This window comes from Octodon degus, unplaced genomic scaffold (assembly GCF_000260255.1).
Source record: "Octodon degus isolate 3935 unplaced genomic scaffold, OctDeg1.0 scaffold00047, whole genome shotgun sequence".
Taxonomy (NCBI): Eukaryota; Metazoa; Chordata; class Mammalia; order Rodentia; family Octodontidae; genus Octodon; species Octodon degus.
This window is the reverse complement of record NW_004524623.1, coordinates 9,879,068-9,893,710: the sequence shown is the minus strand read 5'-3', so window position 1 is coordinate 9,893,710 and position 14,643 is coordinate 9,879,068. Positions and strand designations below refer to the sequence as shown.

The 14,643-nt window shown below is 34.7% G+C and overlaps 1 protein-coding gene across 1 annotated transcript in view; it reads right to left on the bottom strand.

Moving 5' to 3' along the window:
• Trhde (thyrotropin releasing hormone degrading enzyme) overlaps positions 1-14,643 on the bottom strand; it is a 462,867-nt gene that overhangs the window by 129,998 nt on the left and 318,226 nt on the right. The window contains exon 7 of the mRNA XM_004632174.3: positions 9,252-9,317. Coding sequence (XP_004632231.2) covers positions 9,252-9,317 — 66 coding nt within the window. The remainder of the gene's footprint in view (positions 1-9,251; positions 9,318-14,643) is intronic.

Genomic DNA, 14,643 nt, shown 5'->3' with positions numbered 1-14,643 from the left:
TTTGACTTGTTACAAATATATTTTATTTTTGTAATAAATATAAAATTACAGATTTTCCTATTGAGTAAGGTAAATGACTGAAGTATGACTAAACAAAAACACATTTTTCTAATACTTTTTAATAAATGCCAACATTGTCAATTTGCAATATCTAAATTAGAGGCAAAATAAAGATTCAATCAGAACCTGCATATAAGAATTTAAACTGATACCTTGAATTTATCTCTCTCAGAATTATAAATAGCTACTGATATTTAACTTTTAAAAGTACTTGTTTGGGGGCCGGGGAAATGACTCAGTAGAATAAATGCTTCCCTGGCAAGCACAAGGGTCTGAGTTTAATCCCTGGTTCCTCCAAAAAAATAAAAAGTAAAAAATAAATAAAAGTACTTGTTTTGAATGGAAGTTTGTATGCGTGATTTTCAAATCTGTGGGATCTTTCCTAAAATTTAAATATACATGTATATTCTGTAACACGCTTTTTTTATAGATAGGTTTTTAATTAATGAAGTTCTAGTTAGGTCAAATCCAATGACAGAAAATCAGTGCCAAAAACAACATAGCCATCGAGTATGGTGTGATCACAAAACATAACCAAGTTTTCACCTTTGTAACTGTAACACATAAATCTGCATAAAATTTCCAAAGGAACGCAGAGACATTTGAGGAAATCCACGTATTCTCAATTATTTCAGATGGAGCATGATTCAGATACCATCTCGAGAAAAACACGATGTTGTCTCTTTAGAAAGGAATTCACATTAACTCCTGTCCCCGTGTATCATTTTCTGACTTTTAATCTATCTCCATGCAGTGCTCTCTCACAAACATAATCTTGAAGTTTGCAAATAAAAATCCTGAATACACATGTTAGCCCACAACACCTCACTGGAGCACGAGTTAATGACCGTGTTGTTACTACTAATAATCTCTGTGGCTTCTGTGCCTGTCATTACCTTCGGGCTATCAGAATTTTATGAGCACAAACCAATAATAATGATATTTCCCTTTTGCTTTTTATCCACACCTCATTGCCTTACACTGATTTGCATAAGCAATTTCCACCCTGATAATTGGAGTCAAATATCTTGTTGTAGGTTACCTTATGTGAAAGAGCAGTTAAATACTAATTAAATGAAATCTTTCTTTATTCAATCATATTTTAGATAATGTTGAATCCCACCCTACCCCCCAGCTGAGTAAGAAGGTGACTCACTTTCTGACAAGGATTTAACTAATGTCAAGCTTCAAAGTTCTCTGTCTTTGTAATTTCAATTCCCTGATGCTGATTCATAACAACATGAGAAATGTTATTGTTAAGTTCAAATCATTAAAACAATATTTTATTGTTTGAAAAGAAAAAGCAATACTGCTATGTAGTAATTATTTTTTAATTGCTTCTGAGCCAATCAGTGTTATCTGAGGATTTCATAATTACAGCTTAATTTAAATTCTAAAAAATCAGAGGAAAAAAATGTAATGAGGGGTATTTTAAAAAGTAAAATGAAATAAGGAAGGGTCATATCATGTTAAAAAAAAAATTTATCTAAAAGCATCATTAGCTAAATTACTTGAAGTAGGGCTATAACTCTTATGTAGAATAAGAATTTAAGCAATGGGAACTTAACCTAAATTATAAAAACAAGGCAAAAGCAATGGATTTTAGTTCATTAACTATATGTATATTTTAACTATAACCATTTGCTACAGACAGGTGAAAATTAATGCATATGCATAAGACAGTAAGATGTTTAGCAAATGAAAACTCTGAAGAATTTCTACAAGATGCTAGCAAGTGGTTAGCATTTTTGGAGGAGGAAATCTAGAGAAACTACTGACAGGAGCAAGAGGGATGTCAAAGGGTATGTGTGTGAAATCACTAAGAACCTCTAGAGAAACAGAAAAAGAAAATAATGAAGGGAAAAATTGGATTATACTTATATTCCAGGTTCCATATAGAACAAGAAATTCAACACTGAGCACTGAAGCTCGTCCAAGCAGAAGAAAGGACACAAGCCTGATTACTCTGCATGTATTTTAGCTCCCCCAGTGTCCCATCAGTAAGTGTCCCATTATCTTTGTCACACTGTAATGAGAAAACCACTTTCCAATAGCACAGATATTAAACAGAGGTGTAAACTCTGAGTGATCTTACTAGCTTGTCCTTAAATGACCTAGGAAAGAATTCAGAAATGTTCTTACCACAGACAAAAACGAGGTGCTAATGTAAGAGCAGCATTATATGTCAGCAGTGGAACCTGGGCTTGTGCACACGGAGTTTCTGATTACTGCTGACCTGGCTAGCGCATTTCTCACTGACTCTTTAAAGTCGATATATAATGTATCATGAAGCTGTTTTTTTAAAAACATTGTTACTCACTGGAATCATTGCTAAGAGAAGATCCTGGATGGGAGAAACACATCAGCTCACTGTCCTGAAATCCTATGTAGAGTTGCTTTTAAAGCAAAAACAATATAGGCAAACTGCTGCTTAGATAACTCTCCCCATATTTACCATATTCTAGGGAACTGACCCACTGAGTGGGTAGGATAAGGAGCCCAAGATGTGAACAGGCAACAAAGTCTGAACTTCTTAAGTTACTAGAGACCTAAAACAGTTATTTACAATTGTAAGGGTTTTTTAAAATTTTTTTTAAAATGTTATGGAAGGGTCTACAGTGTGTTCAGGGTCTCACTACTAGACTGGACTCATAGTGATCCTCCTGTTTACAGCCTTCCAAAAGCTGGGATTACAGGCATGCGTCACCATGCCCAATCTCAATTGCCATCTCAACCTGCCCTGAGGATGGGGCCAGCATGGCAGGCGCAAGGATCGAACCCCGCTCCTAAGCCTGCGCCTGCTTCCAGGCACTTTAATCAGTTGTGCTATTTGGCTGGCCCTTACAGTGGTAAGTTTTCTGTCTCTTCTTTAGCTCCTCATTTTATTTTTTAATATTATTAGTACATATTTTCAGCACATTACAACTATATTCATCATAGTGAGTTGATGCCCACACATAATGCATCTTAATATTTTTTACATTGTCTCTGCCTTCTCCTCCCTGGCTTGCCTTGTCCCCTTCTTATTTGTAAACAATCTATCTCTAGCTCCTTGTTTTACAAGATAAATCACTTTAAAAATTTATACTTTTGACTATTTTTTTATATTTTGTTTTTTTGACTCTCCCCAACACAACTAAATCAACTTATTCAAAAAAAGATTGGAGATCACAAATCACAGGCAGTTATAAAGCACAGTTATAAATGAGTGAAATACACTCACTGTTGGTTTGATCTTCCTAATTTTTCCCATCACCAATCATGACAAGTTATTTTCTTTTTCTTGTGTTTATTTGTTACAGGGTCTTGCTATGCAACTTGGACTCAGCGATCCTCCTGTCTCGGCCTCCCCAGCACTGGGATTATAAGAAGCCTGGTTTCAGTGGATGGCAAGGCTTGTCCAGAGTGGGGCCAGCTTGGCATGTGAAACCGTGGATTGAACCTGGGTCCTTGCTTTTACCAGGCAGTTAGACCACTGAGCTATTTCCTGAGCTTAGGACAAAGTATGACAATCAATTGAAACCATTCTGTTCTACCTCGCTAGTTATCACATGCTCCTAATACAAATATAAAAGCATGCTAAATTAAGGCGTGAATAGTTATTAAATCTCCACATAACAATCTATAAAAAATAATGCAAGTAATATTTAATTGATAGAATGAAGGCACCCATATATTTAGTGTGTCAGAATGTGTGTTAGCAATTCACTGCAACTCTCACTACCTCCTACACTCGTGTGTGCTGTATGAGCTAGATACCTGAAAGCTATATTCCCTGTGATCTCCTTGGGTTAGGTTAGGTCAAGTTTAAGTTGTACAAGACAAAAAGTACACATAAGAGATATGGAAGTCATTAGAGAAGAAGGAACTCTCATTGAGCAGATAGCAGCAAAGAGGAGTGCAGGCTTTGCAGAATACAGAGGTAAGATATTCCCAGTGGCATCCAAAGGAACTATGGGCAGCTAAAATGGGTAATAACTTCTTGTATTACTCAAATTTCCATTTTTATGAAACCTGGCAGTGGCTTTCTCGACCTTTTCTCCCATATTTCTTCCACTTTGGGAACATATATATATATACCAAAGCTAACTCCCTTTCTGTGTGAAATATCTATAATGATTTTGATTTTTCTAGAGGGTCCGCATGTTCCAGGATTGTTATCCACAACTGTTTGCCTCTTTTAAGTAGATTTTTAGAGGACAATATCATGGATACCAGGTAGTAGCAACATTGCAATTCATGTTTTTGAGGGCCACTTTGTTAAATTATTGTCAATAGCTTCCTAAATAACTGGTTGAATAGAACATTATGACAAAACAGAGTCTGAGAAAAAAAACTGGATATTTCTGACAGATGAAAAGAGATTATAAAACAAAATTATAATCTTACTTTTTAAAATCTGGAGGTAGAGGTGGGAGGTAGAGATCTATGACAATGCCAGAACTCTCTAGCATCCCTTATAGATTTAGAATCAGTGTGTCTTAAAACCTAACCATGGATTGAAATGCTAAGTGACAAAATTATAGCTCAAGTATATTTCCTGACTTTATTAAATCTTTTATATAGAACATAGGGTGTTGACAGAAAAGCTTATGACTATGAGCTTTGGGATTGGGGCCGGGGAGATGGCTCAGTAGAATAAGTGCTTGCCTGGCAAGCACACAGGCCTGAGTTCAATCCCTGGTTCCACAAAAAAAAAAAAAAAAAGCTTTGGGATGCTGGCCTTAGAAAGTGAAACTCTGTTGAACCTCAGTGTGAAAAGCAGCTCTCTTGCCTCTGAAAAGGCAAGTTTCCTCCTGTGTGAGTCCCCTGTGTCATTAATCAAAGGAGCTGCTGGTTCTCCTAAAGACCAATCTCCACTACACTCAGCAACATCACACTTGAAGGAGAGCCTACTCCAGATTTCAAGAGCACTAGAAGAAACTCTTGGCTTAGCAAGCGTTGCGTATGCACTGTAAATAATCAAGGAAGTTAAGAAAGTCCTTCACTAATCTCCCTTTATAAAACTGTGGTTTCGTTTTTCTTCTCTTTTTTCACCTTTTGTTTACATTTATTTAAAGAGCATATAATAATTGAAAAGACATTAAAAATGGCACACATTTAGAAGACCAGGATGAGAGGTAGTAAACCATGGCTTTTGCATTACACATTACTGTTCTCGACATAGTTTTTTAGATCACAAATATCAGCAAAAATTAAGGTTTCTGGAAAGTAAGCATTCATATTCAATTATTTGTCCAATCTTGCATAGCTGTATCTCTTAAACCGAGCAACAGATTTGATGATAAAAATAGTTAATGTAACCATCATTGTTGATTTGCTATTCTTGTTTTGAAAATCTGTAACATATGTGTTGTTGTATGTTACCCTGTCTCTGTCTTTGTATGTACTATTTGCTTTTGCTTTTGTTTTTACTCTTCAAAATAGAATAAAATAAATTATAAAAAATAAAGTAATAATAATAATAAATAAAACTGTGGATTTATCACAAAAATTAAAAGTATAGAGAACAAAATATGAAATATGTAACTAAAAACTCAAGAAAATGAAAGTTATTTCTTAATACTGCAAAATGAATCATTTTACTAGCAAAAATCTCTCTAACAGCAAATACTATTTTGATTTGACTACTGCTAAGAACACAGGGTGCACTGGCAGCCATTCAATCCTAATATTTAGATGGCTACCTAGTGATACAAGAGCAGGGAATCAATCTCACACATCTAGTTAAGATTTCCTCATCATATTACAACAGCTATCCTAAACTAAAACAATCAATCCCAAATGATCTAATTGATCAAGTCATAGACTAAGAGAATACAAGATGAAATGACTCTTGGAGTCTTCCGTATTATATTTTATAATTATAAGGTCATAGGCCAAGTGAGATTTGGTGAGTTGTAGAATGCCAATGTTAATTAGAAGGAAAAAATTACTTTTCCCTACTAATTCTATTACCTCAAGCTTCCTCAAAAACATCTACAAATGTTCTGTGAAAATAGGTAAACAGAATGGCAGATCTGTAGAATTTCTTTCTTTCTTTCTTTCTTTCTTTCTTTCTTTCTTTCTTTCTTTCTTTCTTTCTTCTTTCTTTCTTTTCTTTCTTTCTTTTCTTTCTTTCTTTTCTTTCTTTCTTTCTTCTTTCTTTCTTTTCTTTCTTTCTTTTCTTTCTTTCTTTCTTTTTGTCAGAACCAGGGATTAAACTCAGGTCCTTGCACTTGCCAGGCAAGTGCTTATTCTACTGAGCCATTTCCCTGGCACTGATCTGCAGAATTTCAAAAATAGAATCATTTCTGTTTTAAAAATGTCATTAATAAATGGCACACATAATTCAACAATAGAATGGTTTGAGTGTGATTCACCCCAAGTGTCACTTTCAATTCATACAATAAAACTGAAGTCAGATTATTAGAGATATTGGGGAGTAATTTCATACCTGTATATATGATATCTACCAAAAACAGTTTGAGACAGTTTACTTTCTTAAAACAAGCAAGATAGAACCATTTGAGAGTCAGATTGAAATCATACAATACATAGGGAATTAGAAAAAGATTTACAAAAAAATTCCAAAAGTCAAATTGCAATTACCTGACATAGAATTATTCTCCAGACTTTCTAATAGCTGACCACATGGGTTTGATACTACCAGGAAAAAAAAAAAAAAAGCCCTCAGAATTCTCTAGGGTCCCTTCCTGCTGACAAATTTGTGTTTGACTTGAAATTTAAGGTACATACTGCCATACAAAACAGTATAAAAGACATAAAGTATACTTGACTTGACAGTTAATAGTTTATAAATAATATGTAAATATTTAAACTGATGCAGAAACTCACTATGATACTAAGTTATGCATACAATGTATCTATTTCTAAATAATCTTTGCTTTGTTCCAAAACAGCTTACCATGAGTCATAAGTACACCAAAATTACAGAATACAACTTTTAGGTAGATAATAAATCAATAAGAAATTGCCATGACAACTCTACTGTGTAGAACATGGGAGGAAAGATATTAGCACAGAAGAAAAGAAAGAGATATGCTGAGGAAAGGAAAGAAAGTAAACATGGAACAGACTTATAAAAAAGGGAGGAACATACCTAATGGAAACTTAATTATGGATTTGTTTGCAAATAACAAATTTCCAATTTCTGACACAGGAATAGCTATGGTTAAGGTAAAAGCAACGAATAGATCTTCCAGCAAAGGTAAGTGCTGACAACCTAGATTAGCGCTTTCAACAGCTTGTAAACCAAAACTCCCCGGAGCCTTGTGGATGGAAAGCATATCAATATCAGCTCTGACCACTCAGCACCGCGACTCACAGTGTGTGTTCAGGAGGTCAACTCCAAACTGTATCCCATACGTCTTCATCCACAGAGATGATAATTTATCACCGAGACGTGGGGATCTACTGTAAGCTAATCCAAGCTGCTGATGATACACTAAATCAGTTTGAGCGATGAGCACAAATAAAGCCGTGAGCCAGGTACTGAAGGAAACAGATCTATCTGATCAATGAGGTGTCAGATGGCAAATGAAAGGCAATGTTGACAAACATAGAGTCCCTTAACTGAAAATTAACCAAATCAAGAATAAGACCAAAAACGCACAGGTTCATAAAGCTTCATATATTTTTATCTTAATGAGTCAGCACATGTGTTCTGTTTCAGATAGAACTGAATGGGATAGATCAAAGGGAAAAGATGTTTTTTAAAATGATGTATTTTGCATATCATAGAAAGTAGGACAGGTTAAGAAAAGAAAAATGTTACAAAGACAAGAAAAATGTTACAAAGCAAAGATCTTCTCCAGATAATACAATTAAACTTATTCAATCCGCTGAGCAAATCTACCCACTCAGATGAAGAACAATAAAAGCTGTACGTAGAAAATGATTTCACATAATCTTGCTTCCAAGAAATCAAATTCAATTTGTGTTATCCTTATGAAAGCTTAGATATTTTCTCAGATTGTCATGTACCACTTTGAAGGGGAAAAAGCAAAGGATGGGTGATACAGAAGGGCCTTTTCCCAGATAGCTGATATTCATGGAGGGCACTCCTTGAGGGAAAAGAAAAATGTTTTCCCAACTACGTGATCAGAATAGAACATTTAGCACTTCACAACTATGTTCAATGATTCAGCTATTGTGAAGACATCCCTTATGGAAAAAGCTGATTAAAGTAAATTTCAACCCCTGCAGAACCAAATCTGTAAAAATGTTTTCTCATGGAAATTATTCTTCAAGATATTTATATATTTCTATTGAATTGGGAATATATTTTGTCATAACACATTTAACTCTTGCTTTGTATTTTATCTTTCAGTGTATTATGGGTAAAAATGCAATTATACCTCTAAAATATGACCTGATCCCAGATGTAGTTTATTTAAATTTCAAAATGAAAAGCTCACTAAGAACAGATAAGATTGATTGCTTGCTCTGTCTTAACATAATTGTATTTCAGGTGAACATCAATTTACTTTAAAGGACACTTCTAAGTAGCAGAATGCATCATAAATAATTCATCAATCACAGCTACCAGTAACATGATTTACTCCAGCATATTCAATGGCATAAACGCCCATATTTCTATATTTGTATCTGCTTTAAATTTAATATAATTTCCTCTTCTGAAAATCCATTCTTAGGTTCCATAATTCTTATTCTACATGCAGTATGATAAACTGTTTCTTTTTATTCCTTTTCAAAAAGTATTGTTTTCCAATTGAAGTATAAACATGTACTTATCATTAAAACAAATAACAATTCATGCACATGGATAGTAAAACCTAAAGGAAACATCTTAGTAGCCTCATGATTTTCTGAAATACATAATTCTACTAAGACCAATAAAACTTATTTTCACATTATCTGAAGTTGTAAGTGAAAAGAAGGACAGCAGTCTTTTTAAAGACTTATATCAAATTTAGAACGTGATATGTGTGAAAATTACTTCAATTTAGATTTAAAATTGTGTAACTACAGTTTTTCTTTTCAGTTAGGACAAAAACTATTCTATCTACAACTTTCGGTGGTCATACAGAAAGATATTACTTTGCTTACACATCTTAAATTTTCCATCAAAGTCATCAATTTTATATTAACAAATTCCCAACTTGTGAAATATACTTAAATATATTGGCAAGGAAATTTTAATGGAAAATGGAAAATATTTTACTTACTTGCAAACCCCTCTGAAAAACTGAATGGCCCATAAAATTAGCCAGCATTCTAATTAGAGCAGCGCCCTGTAAAAAAAAAAAATAATATTTAAAGCAAGAGAATTTCAACCAATTCAAATGATTCAAACAATCATTGAGTCAATCAAAAGCTTGCTTCATGTATGCTACTATATTAAACCATTTAATGAGACCAACAGGAAAACAGTATCTCACTTAAAAATAAAACTGCTTAAAGTTCATAAATCAAAAGATTTTCTGACTGTAAATCTTACAACTGCAAAACACAAATCTCCTGGACAGACGATGTCGTGACAATAATAATTTACAAATCAAGTGCAGTGTAATTATAACAATTTATTGAAACAATGCATGACAAAATTAATAAAATGTTGTTCTTGTGCTAACAAGTTTATAATCTATTAATAAACATTCCTATTAAAGCATAGCTTTTTTTTGTATTTAGGATAGGGTCTACAGAATCTTTAGGGCTTACTGCGTAGGTCGGACTCATAGTGATCCACCTGTTTACAACCTCCCAATTGCTGGGATTACAGTCAGGAGCCACCACACCCAGTCTCAATCACCTTCTCAGCGTGCTCCAGGGGCAGGGCCGGCATGGCAGGCCAGGGAATCAAACTCCTGGCCCTTGTGTCTGCCTAAGTAGGTGTAAAGCATAGCCTTAGAGTGATATCACAATCTTTATTATCTTTATTCTAGTAGGTGACTGTGTAAATGGAGAATAAGGGCGTCTGTTCAAATTGTGACTCTGCCCCTAATTTGTTGTGTTTAATCAGGAAAATGATTTAACCTCTATTTTCTCATTTATTTCACTTGCAATATATAAGTAACAATAGTCCTATTTAATGTAATTGCTCTGAAATTTAAATGAATCAACATACATAAAATAGTTCAAAAGAGGTCTAAGGATAGTAAGTACTATAAAACTGGGAGGTATTCATTCAAATTTGCTAATTATTTTTAAGACTTCACTCCTTTAGATGCTGAATAGAGCCATATAGATCAATACATAAATAAGACAGGAGTGTCTTCTACAAACATTGAAAATAATAATCACTAACTTTAGCCTACTTAACCCTCAGGAGCATTGTTATAATGCTGTAAAACATTGTTACTACAAAAAGTAAGATGTAATCAATACGAAACTTTCCAAGCAATGATAATTAAGCCTAGATGATCACAAATAGAATTCAAATATAAGTAAAGTTTAAAGAATATTCCTCAGTTTTCACCAAGAGGTTCACACTGTGGCTCAGTGGAATGCAAGCCCTGAATATTTAGTAAGTCTTACTTATTTTAGGGTGGTGGGAGATTCCTTAATGACACCATAGCCCACTTCATACCCATTAGAGATACATACTCTCCAGCCATTCATTTCCCATAACATATTTTTCTTTTAAATTTCTCCTGACAAGTATTAATTGCACATATTATTGGTGTCAATGTGGGATTCCAATTAATGGATACAAGGTACGTTGAACAGAAGTGTCTCTTTTCGCAAGAGAATCATAGGACTCACAAACAGACAAGACTCGTCCATCCCTGGACTGTACCACTGTAGTCAGTCCAGAAACACAGTGATAAATTTCCATTTTTTGATATCATAATCAGTTCCTACAATTCTGGGACTTTACTTGGATATAGGACTAATAGATAATTAATCACTATTGAAGAGTATCTCAAAACATTCCAATTACCACCAAAATTACTCCTCAAATTGCTATTTTATTCTTGTCTCAACAAATCATAAACTGAAAAGCAACAGAATTTTACACCTCTCCAGATATTTTCTCCTCCCACACTTTTTACTCCATCTTTCACTTCTTCCTCTTTATCCTCTGCACACTTGTGTAAGTCCATAAAATGCAAACATTTATGGTTCCACCTGGGGTCCTGGTTCAAATTCCCTCTAGAACCTATTAACACAAGTCTTTGAATTTCTTTGACAAACTCTCCTCCTGTGTATTCTTCAATCCAATCTACCCACCCTGAGGGTGAAAACAGTCATCCTTCAGTAAAACCAAACTTTTCCACTTGGGGAGTTAGACACAGACTCTAAAGCAGTCTACACTAACTTCAGTTCAGATCACAACAGCCATCTTCAGATGATTTAAGCGTTTCTTTGCCCATAATGATGACTTGGCCTCTTGTCTGCCATAAAAACTGTCAATGTGGGCATGACCCAAAGACAAAGCAATATGTTCTTCTCTAAGCAATGGACCAGTTTTGCTATCTACTTTAAACTGGAGAGGAGCACTAAGAAATAAAAACTAAAAATACAATCAATACTTAGAACTTACGCCATGTCATTGAACTCTTTATTATACTGTGTACCCTAACTTATAGAAAATTTGTGCTAAGTTGAACATTATAATGTTTTCTGGAGCAGCACACAAAATTCTATATTTAGCCTTTTCTTTTCAAAGCCAAATTTCAAAATCCCTATTTCATGGAAGTTCATAAACATATGGGCTCACCAACTGTCATGACTTAGTATGTCATGTGTTGACTACATACTAAGACCCCAGTATGAATAGATTATAAAACAGAATCACAACTCAGCGTAGGTATACATCACTGGAGCTTTAAAAAAACTCTAAAGCTCCTTTTGAGACAGTTTCAAAACAGGTTAGTAGGACAGTTATAATAATTACTACATTGTATATTGTTGTCATCCTAGTAGTTATTCATAGTACAAGATGCAGACATGATATCTTGTCTAAACTGTATTAGTACAAATCTTTCTTCTCATTTAACTAAGAGGAAGTAGCTGTATATCTATCCCATTTTGTATATAATATATATATATATTGCTATTTCTTTCTTAATAAAATTAATTAAAAATAAATAAATAAGCATAAAAGAAAAAAAAATAAATGCTTTGATATAAAATACAAAAAATCTTTTGTTATGGCTTTAAAGCATTGTTTAGCAGACTAACATTGTTAAGCATATTGGAACTTACATTCCAATTCCAGAACCCAAGCGAGTATATTTAGGGATATTTAGGTAGGGTGAGAAGTTTATGAGAAGCAAATGTCTTATTTTAGCAAAGTTGCTGGGAGATAGCTCAGTAGAATAAGTGCCTGGATCCTGAGTTCAATCCCCGGTACCACAAAAAAAAAAAAAAAAAAAAAACCATAAATAAATAAAAAGTTAGTGCAAGAAAATCTAGAATGATGTTTGATAATCTCAGGTGCAAGGAGACACTAGGTAAGCAATTGTTTTGTCCATAGAAAACATCACACACACACACACACACACACACACACACACACACACACACATATTCTCAGGAGCCCGCTCATCTTTTACCAGCTTTTGTCTTTGAAATGACTTTTTGTATAAGTTCACAACTAAGTTTTTAAATGTTTACATTGTATTAAGTGGAGGGCACATGGTTAGTCTCAGGGACAGTAAATACCTCCAGAGGAAAGCAGTGTCCTCATGCTTGGCAGCACACTCTCTCTGCGTCTATGCAGAAGCTGCTCTCTCTTAGAGCAATTGAGTAAATGCAAGATGAAAATTGTCACAGGCATAGCAATCACTTTGTCCTCTTGAAGACATGCCACTCAGCCAAGATGCACAGCTTATGACTTCACTGGTGTGCTCTAATGCTAAGTAAGCTCTTTGAAAACAGAGATCTTCTCAACTAACTTCTTGAACATATGCTTCTGAGTAAGGTGATGTATTTGATATCTTGCAGAAGATGAATGGTATAACTTTCTATCACCAAGGACTCGAAATAGAGGGGAAAATAGATTTTAAAAATACAGTAAATATAAAACAACTATATCCATCCATGTTCTCGAAGCAGAAGAAGTTATATCTGGGGGAATAAAGGTTCTGAAGAAGTGGGATTTGTGTCACCTACTGCTGGACTGATAAACAACCAGACAGCATGTCTGTGGTATAGCAGGAAGGCTTTCGCAGTGATCAGACAGATTCACGGGTGAAAAATAACCAAGGAAGTTTACATAGAGGCACAGGTATGAAGCCAGCAGTGGGAAGTCAAATGGAAAATGAGAGTCAGGCCGCTCTTATAAACCTTTTAATACCAGGGCTAAGGAACTTGGACAGTGGCTAAAACAAAAATTCAGGCCATACCTTCAATATTCCAGAAAGGAAATAAACTAAAATTGTAAAAAAAAAAAAAAGAGAGAGAGAGAGAGAGAAAAAGAAGCAAATAAGAGCAATAAGGACACAAGTCAAAGATAAACTCCAGGAATAGGGCAAAGATGAATTTGAATTTTGAGGCCTGACTGAGCGGAAGATGCTATTAGAAAATACACAGAATTTAGAGAACTTGCAGATTAGATGGATATAGCAATAGCTCCTAGAAAAAATATGGGATTGAAGACTAGATAGGGACAAGAGGTAAAGAAGAAGAAATCAGGACAGGAATGAGGTCCAGGGAACTTTATGGTTGAAGACATGTATTGAATTTGAAGTGGGGGTGACTGACGGAAGAAAAGCCTTTTGAAGTAAATGGAAAAGAGAATCTTAAGAGTCTCTTTACAACTTCTGCATGATCTGTCTTCAGCACTCATGCTAGGCAGTCAGTAAATACTGTTGAAAAAATCAATGAGAAATAAAATTATCTGCAAAGGAAGATGACATGCTATGATGGAAAGCAGATGCCAACTCAACAGCAGTGCCCCTCCCTGAAGACATGTTTAAACATTAGGGTTTCAGAGTTTAAGGAAAATAGTAGCCAAGAGAAGGAGATAGTGGGGGAAAAAATCTAAGAAAGCTATTTAGACTGGTACAGTCAATTCGGAAAACTATGGAAACAGAAGAGAAAGCTAGACGTATGTTCACACATGATTTATTTGAACTTTTCTTGACTATGAGAGAAAATATTGTTCAAAGCAAAATATTTGATCTGGGGAAGAGAGATTGGAGACACACTAGTTCAAGAGATGTCTACTGTAGCAAGATCCAAGATAACTACAATGGAAATTTAGAATAGTCTTGGCAAAATAGCAGAAGGAGTTTTCAGTGAGACAAGATGAAGGCAAGGAAGGGAAGAAAAGACAAATAAGAGATTCTGAAGTTCTTAGTACAGAAGCTAGGGAATTATATTGCACACAATAGATTATAAACACTTCAAAGCAGGCGATTTGCTCATTCTGACCCGTGACTATGGACTCATGACTCAAATTAGTTTCCAGCACATAGGTGTTTCTAAAGTAAAGTGCTAAGTGATTACAGGGCTATCATTCCTCAGTAATACAAGAGAAGTGAGCCTGAGATTACATCAGTTGCACGCAATGAAACTAGATTTGAAATAACTAACATAAGGAGGCAATAGCAAAGAGAGAGAGAGAGAGAGAGAGAGAGAGAGAGAGAGAGAGAGAGAGAGAGAGAGAGA